Below are 17,492 nucleotides of genomic sequence, written 5' to 3' on the forward strand. Positions count from 1 at the left end.
CTTTATTATTTTTATCCCCCCTCCCTCGACCAGCCAGAGTGGTGGGACAAAAAGTGAAATAAATATTTGTAACGGCCTAAAGCATTCAAATGTAACAAATTTTTTTTTTTTTTTATCTGTATTAACGAGATTTTTAGCCCTAGGCTAGTTCATCTCGGGACCCACGCTTTACTTCCCTTCCGAAGGAAGAACTCACATTTTGCGAGTTTGTCGGGAGTGGGATTCGATCCCAGGTCCTCGGCGTGATAGTCAAATGTTCTATCCATCACACCAGGTCCGCTCCATGTAACAAATTTTGTTCATACATCAGATGATCCAACAGTGATCTACCCCCATCGCCATATCCCCTCCCCTCTGGTGTCCAACAAGATGGAGTGGAAAATATAAGTCGATTAAAAGATTTGCACAAGAAGTGGGGTTCAAATAGATGGGCAAACAATTTCCAGTACAAATTTATTTCATTAATCAAGTTTTCCCCCATTCTAAATGGAATGGATTCTAGCAATTGTGACCTCCGAATCATGCAGAGTATCCCATTTTCGAACCCACTGATTGAGGCACTCAATGAAAGGATGGCGAGTCTGAATAAATACATGCTATTTAAAGTATTTTTGTTTGTCGACCCTAGGTTTGCAGACCCCATCAAAATATCGAATACATGTTAACATTAGACTTATATGTGTTTGTACTACGTTGTGAGCGTTGGGAACGAATTGAAATGCTTAGAACGCAAGATAAAACTACTGATGTATGACAAACACAGGGCTCCAACTCTACCAACGACAACGACAGTTATTTGGCTGAGATGTTCGGTGGGTTCAGTTCTAAAAATGATGCAAATCAAGATCCCAAAACTAGAATTATGCAGCAGCCAAAAATTCTCCAAATTGAACAACGGAAGCCACATTATTATGATGTTTGGATCCATCGGTTTCTGAAAAGGACCACAAATCTGAATAAGCGACATCGGCTTTGCTTTGGTTATTCTGGCAAAATATCCTTACTAAATTTGGGGTCTTTGATTTCAAATATGTTGTACAAATTCTTACAAGTTATGCACTTTTTGAGATATTTAAAATCCTCTAAACCGCGAATAACGCCCAAAGGTAGGATTCTCGTATATTTTATTGAAAAAGGGCTCTTGCATAAAGGTTTCCATTATTAAATCCTACTACCGATCAATTAAACCCGTTTACTTTTATGTAGCTTTTGATGCATAAGTGTAAAGGAACATGTCATTGTTCTATTTTTCGATTGTACCATTTCAACCTTTCCAGAACAACCAAAATATCTTCAAAGTTAAAATCTATTTTTCATTTGATGGAATTCTTATAATTTTGAAACAACGGTTGTCGATTCGGTGCGAAATGATCACTGGCAATGAATTAACTACATCGGCTGTTTTCCTACTCTCCGCATCGACCAATGTGGCGCTAGCTTCTATGCGCGAAAAATCGCTAAAAGTAAATCGCAAAAATATTGTATGGCGAATAGCATCTAAAGGCAAATTTATCGAAGTGGAATACGTTATTCAAAAAAATATTTGGTAGTGGTTGTGCACAATGGTGACTACTATTAAGCCTACCAAATATTTTTTCAGTAAAAGCTTTCTATTTCAAGTAATTCAAGTTTAGATGCTTTTCACCATACAAAATAAAATGGATTTACTCCTGCTGATCAACTGTGGGTGTGCGCCAAGCGGGTAGTCCATTACGAATGGATGTGCACGCGTTGCATACCGTTAGGCGTTTTAATGAGTTAAAAAAAAAACAAATTATGTTTGCATAAATTTCATTTTATCAACTTTGATGTTATGTAAACTCGTCTTATATGGAGTATTATATCCTGTAGTATTGATCTCCGCAGGCAAATTACTGAAATAGTCGATGTATTCAATGGTACAGGGATGTCCATTTCGCCCCGCACCTTTCCTGCCCCCCTAAGAGACACTCGGTTTACAATTCACTATTTCTTCAAAATAAAGACATTCTACATGCAGTAAATGAATGAAATACGTAGGAAACAAGTAACAATTGTAAGCCAACAGATATGTTGAGTTTTCTCTGTTATGCAGGTCTAACGAACTCAATTGCTTAGGGTGCCCATTAAGCCCCCAATCCCCCTATAGGAAATCGAAAATTTACCACATGCCATGAGCCTATTTTATTCCATAGCACTGCAAATGATCAAATGACAAACAGGAAAACATTTACTAGAACATAGGGGGATTAAGGGCATAATGGACACCCTAAGCAAATGAGTGTGTTAGGCCAGTATAACAGACAAAAACTTAACATATTATCAGTTGGCTTACAACTTTAACTTGTTTCCTACATATTTCAATCATTTACAGCAGGTAGAATGTCATTATTGTGAAGAAAAAATGAATTGTAAACCGTATGTTTTTTGGGGCTGGCAGGAAAGGTACGGGGCGAAATGGACACCCCTGCATATTTTATGCTGTATCTTTGATAATATCGACCAGTTACGTAATTTGCCTACGAAGATCAATACCGCAAATACTCCATTTCAGACGAGTTTACATAACATCAAAGTTAATTAAATAAATTTTAGACTAAAATAATCGGATTGATTTTTTTCAAACTCTCTAAAACCCCTAACAGTATGCAACGCATGTACATCCATTCATAACTGCCTGTGTTCATTTCGCCCCGAATCGACAACATTGAAATTGCTGTTTTAAGTAAGTTCTGATCAAAAATATAATACTTCATCCATTGCTAAATCTGCGTATACATGTAGATAAGCTAACAATTCAATTGATTTTATGTTGGACACACTCAAATACTCGTTATACCTTATTTGCTACTGCTTTGAAATTATAAGAAATCCACCATATGAAAAACATACCGTAAAACGGGGTATCATTGATCAGCGGGGTAACATTGATCGGCTTGACTGACCTCATGAATGGTTCAAACAAGCATTTTACTTTGATCCTGTTTCTGACATCGAATGGTATATCGTAATCTGCTATTATTCAGCTATTAAATGACTTGCAATTCATGAAGATTGAATTTCATAAACATTCAAATAAATCGATTTTTCCATAACTGCGTTTCGTAACGCAATGAGATACATTGTCAAACATTCATGCTTGGCGTGTATAGTATATACAATATGAGGTTTGAAATCACTGTATTACTTAAATATGATATCCTAGAGTTGAATTTAATAAACGAAACTTTTATGAAAATGCTCTTTTTCAAAGAAATATACGATTTATTGAAAATAGGCTATCAATTCCTTAAGCCATTGTCTACCTTTAGGCGTTATTCGCGGTTTGGAGGATTTTAATCCTAAAATAACTCAAAAAGTACCAAATTTATGAGAATTTGGACATCATATTCGTAATCAGCGACCCCGAATTTAGTTAGGATATTTTCAACACAAATGAATATTGATCACTGACATGATCAATGTTACCCCAAATCAACTAAATCAAAAATTAGATTTAAAAATCTATTTAAATGTGTTTTAAAATTTTACAATACTTTTTCGAGTAGCTTAACACATACTAAGAGGGCCAGTACTTGTTTTAAAAATATAAAATATGTAACGTTTGCTTAAACAAGAGAATTATTCAAGAAAGATCGAAAATTCTGATCAATGTTACCCCGGATTACGGTACTTCAATTTCAATGATATTTTGGTGAATTTGAAGGAATGTAAATGGTACTTTTGAAAAACAAATCAATGACTTGTTCCTTTACACTTATGCTTAAGAAGTTTTACATAAAAGTCAACTGTTTCGGCAAAAACAGGGGTGTCCATTTCGCCCCGGGTGTCCATTATGCCCCTAATCCCCCTACAAGACAAGATGCTTTCATATCATACTCGGTAGGCCTTGACCAGGCCAGACGGTCTTTTTTCTGCGTTTTCAAAAATTTTCCATTTTCAGGTTTTTGAAGATTGCGGAATTAAAGGAAATCGATTTGGGATCAAGCAAGGATTTTCGCTGGAATATTGTAGATGAGCAGCTGTTCAATATTGGGAGATCTAGTTTTTCGGAGTTAGGCCGATGCAAATATTTAATTTGTTTTATGTCACCCCCCCCTTCAAAAATCCGAAAATATTGAAGGGGCGAAAAAAAAAACATGGCGGCCAATGACTCCATTTTCAATAGATAAATTGTTTTCAACCAACAATTTTTCAATAGTCGAAAAATATTTTTTCAATAGTGTGTATAATTTTAAGTTTTTCAATAGTTTTTTTTCGTTTGTTCCTTATTATTTTTTGTCCCCCCCCTCGTACCCAATGAGAGGTCTCGGACATAAAAGAAAAATAATATTTGCATCGGCCTTATTGTTTGAGCGGATTTTTGGAAGGCGGATTTGTTCGGAGAAGATTCAGTCAGCGGCGTTCTTTGAAGTTTTGGTCCAAGACCATTCAAGGATTTTGGATTCAAGAGGATCAATTTGTGATGGAAAGAGCAGATTACGGAGATTACGAATTGGAGAAGCGATTTATTGAAGAAACGTTGGATGTCGAGGAAACATTAAGTATAATTTTATTTTATTATCTTTCTATTTTTATCGTTTTATTATTACCGTAATCCGGGGTATCATTGATCAACGGGGTAACATTGATCGGCTTGACCCACCTCAGGAAATGTTCAAACAAGGATTTTACATTGAATCAGTTTCTGCTATCAAATGGTATATCGTAATCTGCTATCGTTTAGCTATTAAATGACATGCAATTCATGAAAATTGAATTTCATAAACATTGAAATAAATCGATTTTTCCATAACTGTGTTTCGTAACGCAATGAGATACATTGTCAAACATTCATGCTTGGCGTGAATACTACATACAATATGAGGTTTGAAATCACTGCATTACTTCAATATGATATCCTAGAGTTAGATTTAGTAAACGAAACTTTTATGAAAATGCTGTTTTGCAGTAAAATATTCGATTAATTAAAAGTCGGCTATCAATTCCTTAAGCCATTGCCTATTTTTAGGCGTTATCCGTAGTTTACAGAATGTTGATCCTAAAATAACTTAAAAATTCTGTTTTGATTGATTTGCTATTCCATAAAATGAATAATTTTAAAATTCCAGTAATAATAACTAATTTTATTTATAATTTATTTTCCTTCAAAATCATGAATTTTTATCATGACGGGTCTTCAAAAATGGTTCGTTATAGCTATTTTGGTCTTCCTCAAGGCTCATGTTTGAATCCATTCTTATACAATTTATTCACAAGCGATATGTTATCAATAATACCTAATGGTTGTTATTTTATTCAATTTGCCGATGACAATGTAATTTCCATCAGTGGAAAAAAAATAGGCAAGTAATTCGACATTTCATGCAATGTTCATTGGATAATATTAGTCTATGGGCTCATAATAATGGGTTTACTTTTTCAGCTCAAAAAACTAAATTTATTATTTTTTCACGTAAACATTCTACCATTAGCATTGATTTGGATCTTGCTGGAAACGAAATTGAACAAGTTTTTGTATCTAGTATTTGGTATGATTTAAAACTGATTTGGAATTGTCATATTAGATACATTCAAAAAATTTGTGCCAAGCGAATAAATTTTCTCCGTACTATTACCGATGCTTGGTGGTATCCTTCAGATATGATTACTCTTTACAAATCTTTACTTCTGGTTCCGCATCTCAAACACATTTTTCAAAACTTGAAAAAAATCAGTATCGTTGTCTAAGAATTTGCCTAAAATTAATGAATTCCACCCACACAAAATCTATAGAAGTATTAACAGGGGTTGTTCCGATTAAAATTCGTTTTCAAGAGCTGAATAATAAATTTTTAGTACAATGTTTTTCTAATAATCATTTAATAATTAGTATATGAACAGCCCCTTATGTGTACCCAAGTAACACACTTGTCACCGAAGAGTGACGGCGGCGCAGGTTTTTGTTGCGACTTAATTCTAGCAAGTAAGTATTTATTTGTTAGAAGTAAGTCACACTGACTTCTGCGCAACAAAAACCTGCGCCGCCGTGACTCTTCGGTGACAAGTGTGTTACTTGGGTAAATTATTCATGAGGCCAACATCTATGCAAACACGGTTATTATTATTGATTACAGTATCACAAAAGTAATAATCAACATTATTGATGCCAAGACGCAATTGTTCCAATCATGGTTTGCTATGATTTGCATAGCAGCAGCGTTTAAAATGCATTTACCTCACGCACTGTGGTCCCTTTGCCTTGTATTTGGTGCATATTCAAGTGAAGCATATCATATGAATACTCAGTGACATTTGTGATGAAAATCTGAATCCTTCCAACATGGTTTCCAATCGTGACTTGGTTAGTATTTTGTTCAGCAGCTGGATTAAGATGTATTGGATACAAAACTTGACTGTTCACGTTGATAAAAACGTTTAATTGGGCAATAATTCCTACCCAGACCAGATTTGCGATAAAGAAAACTGAGTGGCTAGATTTATCATTTGAGGTGAGTGAGCCATTGCCCAAATTCATATTCACGTACATAGTTCCTTATATTGCTTCTTCTTCTTCTTCTTCTTGGCGTAACGTCCTCATTGGGACAAAGCCTGCTTCTCAGCTTAGTGTTCTATGAGCACTTCCACAGTTATTAACTGAGAGCTTCCTCTGCCAATGACCATTTTGCATGCGTATATCGTGTGGCAGGCACGAAGATACTCTATGCCCAAGGAAGTCAAGGAAATTTCTTTTACGAAAAGATCCTGGACCGACCGGGAATCGAACCCGTCACCCTCAGCATGATCATGCTGAATACCCGTGCGTTTACCGCCTCGGCTATATGGGCCCTTCCTTATATTGCACACCAAATTATTCTGTTGTAGGAAATCACGTAGCATCATGAAATTTTGCCGTAGATTCCGACATCGCATTCTTCTTTCCGCCCAAACTAATCGTGCTTGGTATTCATCATTTTGATCATATTAGCGCCATTATCCACTGTCAAGCAAACAAACATTCCAGAAACTTCCGATTTGAATGCTGATGTAAATGATAAAGTTTACAATGCGTTGAAAATACCTTGATTATATTGACTTATTTGCTTATCCGCCTTCAAATAACAACAGCGCTGCATAAAATACATTGTTGTCCATACTCCGTCATCAACAACAAACTATGAGTAATAGATTTATTGTATCCCCCCTAATGCGATTAATCAATCCAATCGTCATCGTCGCCGCCAAAGTCGCTCGAAGGCGACGAACCCCGTAGGCCACCATCGATCGCAGCAACAGCGGTATGTAACCATCTATTTAGCTCTATTAACAAGGGTGAGATTTAAATAATCCAACGACGTTCGATTAGTATAGTGCTCCACTGGGTCCACTTCGATCGATCGGTCGCAAGTGGATTACTGGCATAAATCATAACACTGACTGACTGGCCACTGGAGGAGACCTTTCACGACGAGTGCAATTTGTCCATTGATTGCAAATTCCACGCACTCCACGGGAGAGGAAGCACGACGAAACTCTTGCTCAGCTCTTCCATCTACAACAATCTACTGCATACTTTGGGTAATTGCTAGCTCTTCCGTCGTTGAAGTAGTTCGTCGCCATAAACTGACTGGTGCTAGTCTTCTGAGTAGGTGGGAATTCTAGTAATTTAAATGGTCCACGCTTCGCTTGGAAACAAGATCATTATCGAGTGGACCGAATACTCAGCATCGCTAAGCATGGAATTAGTGCGTCCAGACAGACAATAGTAAATCAAATTTACATCGAAATCAACGAAGGCGGTCGACAGAAATGACACGTGTGGGACAGACAACTTAATCTAAGGGTGATTTCAAACGCGATCTTAAAATGCAGACGCATTGCCGCCCGCAGTCAGTGGAATGGTCAAATTATAGCGTTTATTGGCGGGAGTTGTCCATACTCGGTTCAGGTGCCAGCTACAATACAGGTGGAAGTAGACAATCATAAACTGAAAAAATGTAAGGTCAATTTAATTTGGTTATAATCAACTGTGTGGGTTTTGTGACTTTTCGTTTACTGAAAATATTTCGATAAAACAGTTCCATAGCACCATTGAAACACAAGCTAGTAGAAGAATAGGACATTTAATTTTTGAATCGTATGAAGATATGCATTGTAATTTTGGCATACAAAAGTTACATATGACTTCGATTTGACTTCCTGGATGCATCATATAACAATGATTACGCAAAGGATAACACAAGAAGCTCATTGTTTAATTGAGGACTGGTGCATTTCCGAACTGCATTTCCGTGCGATATTTTCTATACATAAGGAAACAATTTATCTTGCAATTTATCAATATGTCTATGAGCGTTAGGGCAACTTCAGCAGTGGTCCATTTGTGGTCTAGGTTTATACCGTATTTGGACCAGTCCAAATTGAATAGATCAAGCAAAAATAGACCAAACGTCGCGCGCTCGCACCGGTGTTCTAATTTGGTGTGATCTATTTTCAAGGTAAACAAAAGTCGCTGCCGTTTGTCGCTGTTCAAAGTTGAAGTGTTTAAAATATATGCGAAAAGTGACCGGAATCCTCCGAACCGATTGTTTTATTCGGTCATCAAATAAAATATTTCGGTGTAGATTTTACAAAGTAACGTTTATTAATGCTTCCGTACTCGTACGCACTCGGATAACGAATGAATGGAAAGGGAGATTATGAATGGCGGTGTGTATGATTGAAAGGATCGTTCATAAATTACATATTCGAATGGCGATCAAATACTACGTAATATAACATCCTCCCTGTTTTATAGTAAAAGAAAAACTATTAGAGACAGTAATCTTTGAATCGCATTGGGAGCTTAACATTTCTCTTAGGTCTAACACTTTGATCATCAGCGACTGAATCCTTGGATGGTTTGGTAACTTTCGGGGTCTCCGGTGGCTTCGCTGCTGATGCTACTTCCGGATGAACGGCATCAGGTACACTGTTGGTCGCTTCTCGATTAGACACCGATCTGTCAGAAACCGGCACGGCCAACTGCTCCGTGGCAACAGGATCAACGTTTGGTATGATGAACTGATCTGGATTCACTTCAGGCGCCTGGGGTTCATTACGTGGTTTCAAGTGCACCAAATCACGTCGATACTGCATACCATCCACATCAACTATGTACGACCGCTCGTTCAGTTTGTTGCTAACTCTGGCAGGTGTCCAAGTCTTAGATGTTTCTGGTTGAAGTTGTACGTAGACTGAAGATCCCGTCTCCAAATGCGGTAGATTCCTGGCTTTTCTATCATACTGAATCTTCGCTTTACGCCTTCGTTCTTCAATCGCTTCAGGAACACCCGACACTAGTTTTGGCATTAGATGGTTTGTAGACATTGGTATACCGCAGCGAGTATTTCGAGAAAACAACCGTGCTGCGGGACTGGAACCAATTTTATTTGGAACATTTCTCCAGTGCAATAATGCGTACCAGAAATCATTGCCTGCTTCATCTGCTTTCTTCAACAACCGTTTCGCTATCTTCACGGCCGCTTCAGCTTTTCCGTTAGCCTGCTGATGGTGTGGTGCCGATGTTGAATGAAGAAAGTCCCATTCACGAGCGAACTGTTTCCACTCTCGGTTGACAAAATTCGTTCCGTTGTCTGATATGACCTGTTGCGGCTTGCCGTGTCGGGAAAAGTTGGATTTGCATACAGCAATCGTTGCTTTCGGTGTTAAATCCTTCAACAGGTCAACTTCAAAAAAATCCGAAAAATGGTCAACAGTAACGAGGAATTTGCATCTTTTTCCTTGGTACTCAGCAAAGAAGACATCCATTGATACCAATTGGAATGGGTATACTGGAATTGGGTGACTTTGCATTGGCGCTGGAGTTTGAGATGCTTGGAATTTAGCACACACGTTGCACTGAGCGACAGCTTCCTTAATCTGGGCACTCATTCCAGGCCAGAAAAGGTTCGCCCGTGCCAACTTTAGAGTCGCCTCCATCCCATTGTGGCTGACATGGACTTTGCCAGTCAACTTCCGACGTAGCGTATACGGGACAACAATCCTGTCGTTACGGTATATGATTCCGTCTTGAGTGCTGAGCTCGTTCCTGTACTTGAAGAACATTCTGGCACTATCCGGAACTCTATCCACTGATGCGGGCCAACCATCACGAATGTACTGCATAACCTGTTGCAAAGATGTGTCCGCTTCTGTCGCTGCAATGATCTCGTTCAACTGCTCATCCTTCACTTTCAGGAAACTGGAGAGATTGACTTCTTCGATTTCACGGAATACTCGAAAGATGTTCCGCTTATTGAACCTATCATCCGCAAGATTTTCGTCGAACGGTGCTCTGGATATCGCGTCAGCCACCACGTTGTCTTTGCCCGTGACAAACTCGATTGTCAATCGGTAGCGCTGCAGATTTAGCAACATGTGCTGCAGACGTCGCGGTGCAGAAAGTAGTGGCTTCCGAAACACTGCAACCAACGGTTTGTGATCAGTCTTTACGGTAATTTTAGGATTTCCCACAATTAGTTGATCGAACCGTACGCAAGCGAAGAGGATAGCGAGTAATTCCTTTTCGATTTGTGCATAGTTCTTCTCAGTAGGCGTGAGGGTACACTCATTGCACAATTATGGGTCACACACAATTATTAGTCACTTTCCACTTTAATAGATAAATACTAATAAATTGCAAGCTTTTGTTAGCCATTATCATTTTTCGTTGATGAGTTGATTTGTTTTGTGTCACTAGACGTATCGCACACGGGCTTATACGTCAAAACATACATATTTTCAGTATTTTTTTGTTCGGCATAAAGCCATCTGTCAAAGTAACGCTTCGATTCTGAACATCAGAAAGTGCGTGCGCTGCTTTCGTAAGCTCTGTAAAGGCGAGCTTTAGTGATTTTTAAGTGCGAAATGGTATCGTCACCAGAACAAAAGTATAATTTACGTTCTAATTGTAAAAATTTATGTGACTGCAGCTAATTAAAGCTTATTTCAGGCAAAATTTAAGTGACTCATTATTGTGACAAGGAACACCGAAAATCACACAATTATGGGTCACATTTTGTGCAGCATAATATTGACAGTTCTGCGTACATGGGTATTGCATACTTTTAGGCGTTTATCAGAGGTTGTGTTGGAGATTTTGTACCAATTTTGAAAAATTGATTCCAAATCGTGAAAACACGCTTCGTTAAGAGGTTTGAGACCAGTTTTAGATTCTACTATAGTTGTTCTATCGAGAATAAGCGACCATTCATTGAAAAAATAAACAAAACATGATTGTTGAGCCGATTCCTCTCGAGTGACCCATAATAGGCAACAAATTGACCCATAATGAATTAACTACATCGGCTGTTTTCCTACTCTCCGCATCGACCAATGTGGCGCTAGCTTCTATGCGCGAAAAATCGCTAAAAGTAAATCGCAAAAATATTGTATGGCGAATAGCATCTAAAGGCAAATTTATCGAAGTGGAATACGTTATTCAAAAAAATATTTGGTAGTGGTTGTGCACAATGGTGACTACTATTAAGCCTACCAAATATTTTTTCAGTAAAAGCTTTCTATTTCAAGTAATTCAAGTTTAGATGCTTTTCACCATACAAAATAAAATGGATTTACTCCTGCTGATCAACTGTGGGTGTGCGCCAAGCGGGTAGTCCATTGTTACACAGCCAATTTTGACCCATTATTGTGGTTTTCATTATTCACCAACATTTCAGTAATTTTCACCGCATAAAGTGAATTTTACAAGCAGATGTTTATATAAAACAATAAAAAGGAGTTTCAATGAAAAGAATATAAAATAAAAATAATGAAAGTGTTATTTTTGTATGAAAAACGATTCATATTATGAAATGATTGTTCCTTGACTGACCCATAATTGTGCAATGAGTGTACGTGAAGCGTATCCAATTACTCCATGGCTTTGGAAAACAGCTGCCCCTAGACCGTAAGAACTAGCATCACACTCGATCACTATTGGCTCGTTCACATTGTAGTATCGCAGTGTATTAGTATCTGCCACCAAACACTTGACACGATTGAACTCCTCTTCTTCCTTTTCTGACCAAACCCAATTCTCTTTCTCCGAAATCAATCGCCGAAGGACAGTGAAATTTGCGCTGAGATTTGGTATGAAACGGCTGAGGTAGTTCACCATTCCAATGAACCTTTGAAGCTGTTTACGATCTGTCGGACGCGGAAAATTCTTGATAGAAACAACTTTACTCTCGTCCGGTTGAAGTCCCTTGTTCGTCAACACGTGTCCGTAGAACTTGACCGACGTTTCGCAGAGCTTGAGTTTGCTGAAGTTCAGTTTGACGTTGCATTCCTTCAAGCGAACCAACAACTTCTCCAAGCAGATATTGTGGTTCTCCAAAGCTTCCTCCAACGTGTCTCCCGAGCCGTAAATCAGCAAATCGTCAGCAACGCATTCCACTCCCGATAATCCCTGAATCACCTCTTGCAGCTTCATCTGGAAGATATCCGGGGCGGAAGCGATCCCGAAAGGTAGACGAATCCATCGGTACCGCCCGAACGGTGTCCAAAACGTTGTTAGTCGGCTACTCTTCTCATCCAGTAGCACATGCCAGAAACCCTTGCGAACGTCCGCCGTTGAAAACACTTTTGCCTTCCCTAATTCGGTCAAAATTTCGTCGATAGTGGTGAATTGCATATGGGGACGTTTGAGCGCTGCGTTCAGCGGTATTGGATCGAGACAGATACGAACGGATTCCGATTTCTGCTCCTTGCGCTTGACCAACACAATATTACTAACCCATTCAGTGTGGCGGTTCTCCTTCACGATCAACCCATCGCGTTCCAGATTCTTCAGTTCTTCCTTCAGCTTCTCTCTCATTGCGATTGGAACTCTTCGAGGTGGCTGGATCGAAGGTGTGACGTCGGCAGAAACTTCCAAAGACACGGCTCCGGCGAATTTACCGATACCGTGAAAAACCTCCTCGTGTCGTTTGACGATATTCTGAGCTTTTATACGGTATACATTCAGAAGTTCTTGTTCCGTTTTCGGTGCAGTGAAATTCACTGTGTTGCAGAATTTTACAAAGCCCAGAATGCGACACACATTTGCTGAGAGGAGCGGTCCATGGGTAACATCGACTACTTGAAAAACAAGGCTGTACTTACGGTCTTTCCTCCGACATGGAATTTTTACTTGCCCGATCACCGGAATGCTGTTCCCGCCGAATGCTTGGAGATGGTACGCGGATGGCTGCAGCTCGATTTTGTCTTTGCCAATCATGTTCTCCAACCAATTCTTCCCCACAAGGCTTGTGTTCGCACCAGTGTCCAACTCACATTTCACGGGCTGCCATTTCCCACCGATCCGCAAGTCCAGGTCCGCGGTAACATGTCCACCACTACCGGATTTATCAATGATTTTTCCGATTGACACACTCTCACCGCAGGACGACTCATCGTTGTCGTTATCACTGCTCTCCGCTGAATCACTTTCGGAGCTGCTTTCTTCGCGCACTTGCTTCACTCGGAGCTTCTTCTTTAGCTTCTTCTTCCGATCCGCCTTACACACTTTCTCGAAGTGATTTTTTCCACCACAACGATTGCACCTTTTCCCCAGCGCTGGGCAAGCACCTTTGGAGAAATCATGCTTTGCCCCACAGAACTTACACTTCATCTTTTCTCTTTTCACCATGTTCACTTCCGCGCTTGCTTGACCCACTGTAACCGGATGCCTCTCAGTTATTTCTTCAGCACGGCACAAATCCATGGCGTGCGCTTCCGTCAAGTTTTGGGTCGTTATCAACTTAGATCGAAGCTTCATCCACTTGATCGAAGTAGCAAGTTTGTACCTGATCATGTCCCCTTCCAGCACACCGAACTTGCACAGTTTCGCGAGTGATTTTACACGACACAAATAATTGTCAACACTTTCTGTGGAATCTTGCACCAGCGAAAAAAAATCAAACCAGTCGACAAACTTGTTCCGTTCACGCACAACCTTGTTCTTTATTGCCGCGAGAGCAAGTTCCGGGTCGTTTTGCTGAGCCTGATTCAGTTCGAAATTGAAGTATTTTTTTAACGCGTCTTTTCCAACCACCGATAGCAAAATGCTCGTCTTTTGCTTGTTCTGATCGGCCGGCCACGCATCCATGCCGACCGCACTGGCATAGGTCTTCCAATTCACTTCAAAAAAATTGAAATTTTGTTCCATGTCACCTTCCAACTCTAGCGGCGGCGGCAGTGGAACAGACGACGCGGCTGCGCTTCCCGCAACCGGTGCCGCAGGCTGATTCAACTGAACGGTTTTCACTGAACCAATCAGAGCCTGCATCGCCTGCCTTTGCATTTCCATAAAACGCGAAAACTGATCTGCATCCATTTTCTTCAAGTTTATTCACTTCCGGGAAAACACTCGAGTCCGACACGATAGCGAAAAAAATATGGCGCACGACAGGATCCAACAAGTTTGCTCTTCACCGCACAACTTTCCGCAATCACTGCTGCTGATGATTTTCCCGCCGCTCGGACCGAACAATTCCTCAAAAACACTTCCACGATATACGAATGACGTCGGAAAATACTTTTTAGTCCACGACTACTTCTGACACCATGTTTTATTCGGTCATCAAATAAAATATTTCGGTGTAGATTTTACAAAGTAACGTTTATTAATGCTTCCGTACTCGTACGCACTCGGATAACGAATGAATGGAAAGGGAGATTATGAATGGCGGTGTGTATGATTGAAAGGATCGTTCATAAATTACATATTCGAATGGCGATCAAATACTACGTAATATAACACCGATAAAATAACCGCCCGCATCATTGCCGGATCATCAAGGATTTTCAACTGGACCAAGGCGTTGTGGCTATAGGTAAGTTTCACAAACTTCCACGTCGCTAGTACAGTGACCCCACACCGATGAATCACTTTAATTTGTGTACACTATTTATGAATCACCATGTTGATCAAATGGAGTGATCCATAAACTGTGGTCATTTTTGCCGATTCATAAATTGTGGGGTCACTGCAGTGTCCGTACATATTTCTTTGTTTCCTACAACATTTTCTTCCATAGCACTCCCGTCTCTGACCACGCAACAATCCTCCGGTTTCTCATTCGGTTCCGATCGTCTGCAACGGTTACCACTGCACCATTTCCCACACTGTTATCACAAAAAAATCAAATTTGTTGTCCCCGACGCCATGATGAAAAATAGCCGAACACTACCGCCTCCTCTATAACGGTTCGCGTTGTTTTGATAGCTTGACTCCAAACCCCTGTGTATTCATATAGGAAAAGGTTCGCGCCTGAGCTGATTTGACAGAAGCGTTCGCTCGCTTTGCTGGTCGACCGTTAAATTCAGGGGGGACACTTTTGAAACACCACTGTCACGTCGGTTCGTCGGTGCTGTTATTTCCGTCGAGTCTGGCGGCTCAGAAATCTTCCTCCGAAAATAGTTTCTGATGTGCTTCCTGCACCTCTCCGAAGTCCGAAGCCGGGAGTTGTGCTTTTGGCATCACCACATTACCTTTGCCGTAAGCGAGACGAAACCGCTGTGCATTCGGCACAGAGAACAGACATCCAGGCTAGAACAAATTTCATTCGGAAAGTTGTGCAAGGATTTGAATCTTTACTTGAGTAAGGTTGCAAACCAATACACGATGACACCACTAACGCTACCAACACAGATAAAAATAATGAGATTTACACGTCATGTAAACTTCATTTTAGTCATGTAAACTTAATGTTATGATCGATTACATGATATATAATGTAAATTTGTGTTATATGTCATGTAAACTCTCAGAGTCATGCTGAATTACATGACATATAATGGAAGTTTACATGATATTTTATGAACTTTACATGATATGTCATGTAAACTTCTGTAATATCCCACGCTCCAATTATGTGCATCATATGTCACAGAATTTTACACTCTTTTTTCGATCTGTGAAACACCATATCAAGGAGAATACATTTTACTAAGGTGGCGCAGATAAACATTGCAAACCACTGGTTGTCTCTTCCACTCTTCTGGTGTTCTTATGCAACTAAAATAGTGACGTCACTATTTCAGTTCCATAAGAACACCAGAAGAATGGAAGAGACAACCAGTGGTTTGCAATGTTTATCTGCGCCACCTTAGTAAAATGTATTCTCCTTGACACCATATTGCCACAGTCAGTGGTGAATTGAAACATTTCAAGTGGTGTATTAAATTAGTATGGGAAATTAATCGATTGCAGCGCCACGCTATTGCCACTTGTGTTGCCGATTTCAAATGGCCGTTAAATTCCTTACACAGTTTCGGAACTGGACTTGGATGTCTGTTCTCTGTGCATTCGGATCGACTGTTGCCGTTTCCTGTGGATCTTCATTTAGCACTGCCTCGGAGCACTGCTGTTCGGAGGAGGCACAACAGCTGGTACTAGACAACTGTCAAGTCCCTTCGGAGCGGCCACCACAGCCCCGGCGCCGATCTGTTACCAGCGTGGACCAGGAGGATCGATCTTCGGAGTCCAGAAGTGCGGCGGCGGTGAGTACTATCTCGGGTCTTTAGTGGAACCAGCGCGGGTGCTTCGACAGGCCAGCGCGTAACAATCGGGACGGTCCATTTTAGGAGGTGTCCCCGCCGGATCCGAATTTGGCAGTACATAGCAGGTAATGGACTTTTAAACATTTTCCATGACCCAATTTTTTATCATACAGAAGTTTAATCTTGTTTTGTTTAAAACATTATGTGGTTTTGGAGATATAATAATTTATGCTCTTCTGAAGCGTTTCGCAAATTATGGATTTCTAGTAAAAGCTAGGCAAGTTTAGAATTTATTCCAGAATCCTGGTGGCAATCAGGTATTCTTCTATTTTTGGATTTCTAGTAAAAGCTAGGAATTCTCAAACTTAATTCCAGAATGCTGGTGATAATCAGTGATAAAATATATTTTGGATTTCTGGTGAAAGCTAGGAATTATTAGAATTGATTCAAGAATGCGGTTGGCATTCAGTGATTCTTTTATTTTTGAATTTCGAATTAAAGCTAGGAAATTTTATAAATTTAATCCAGAATGCTGGTGGCAATCAGTGATTTAATCATTTTTAGAATTCTAGTTCCGGGCTAGTTCCAAGCTTTCCAGCCAGGGGGGGGGGGGGGGGGGTTGGTGCAAGCACCCTCACACTAATAACCACTTTGCAGTAACAACGACAATCAATTTTTTAAATTTTAAATACCATGATAAAGCACGATCATCACTCTACAAATGCATCCTGATTCTGTCCGAAATTTCATGTGGAATTTTATAGGAAATTCATCAAGGAATTTCATTGGAAATTCCTTGAGCAATTTCATCCGAAATTCCTTGAGAAGTTTTTTTTTTCGAAATTCCTCAAGAAATTCCTTCGAAAATTGATTGAGGAACTACTGCGAAAATTCCTTAAAAAACTTCTTCAAAAATCCTTTGGGAACTCGTTCAAAGATTCCGCGATTTCTTGGGATTTTTTTATGGAAGTAATACTTCGGAAGTTTTAAAGGAATTATTTCAAAAA

General features: G+C 39.7%; 1 protein-coding gene across 1 annotated transcript; it reads right to left on the reverse strand.

Moving 5' to 3' along the window:
• Window positions 1-8,769: 8,769 nt before the first annotated feature.
• Window positions 8,770-14,317, reverse strand: LOC134286699 (uncharacterized). Its single transcript, XM_062848353.1, has 3 exons — window positions 13,105-14,317; window positions 11,857-13,002; window positions 8,770-10,421 (listed from the first exon to the last, which is right to left on the reverse strand). Exons 1-3 carry the CDS (start codon window positions 14,315-14,317, stop codon window positions 8,770-8,772), a joined length of 4,011 nt encoding a protein of 1,336 aa, XP_062704337.1.
• Window positions 14,318-17,492: the final 3,175 nt, after the last annotated feature.

This window comes from Aedes albopictus, chromosome 2, assembly GCF_035046485.1.
Source record: "Aedes albopictus strain Foshan chromosome 2, AalbF5, whole genome shotgun sequence".
NCBI classification, from domain to species: domain Eukaryota; kingdom Metazoa; phylum Arthropoda; class Insecta; order Diptera; family Culicidae; genus Aedes; species Aedes albopictus.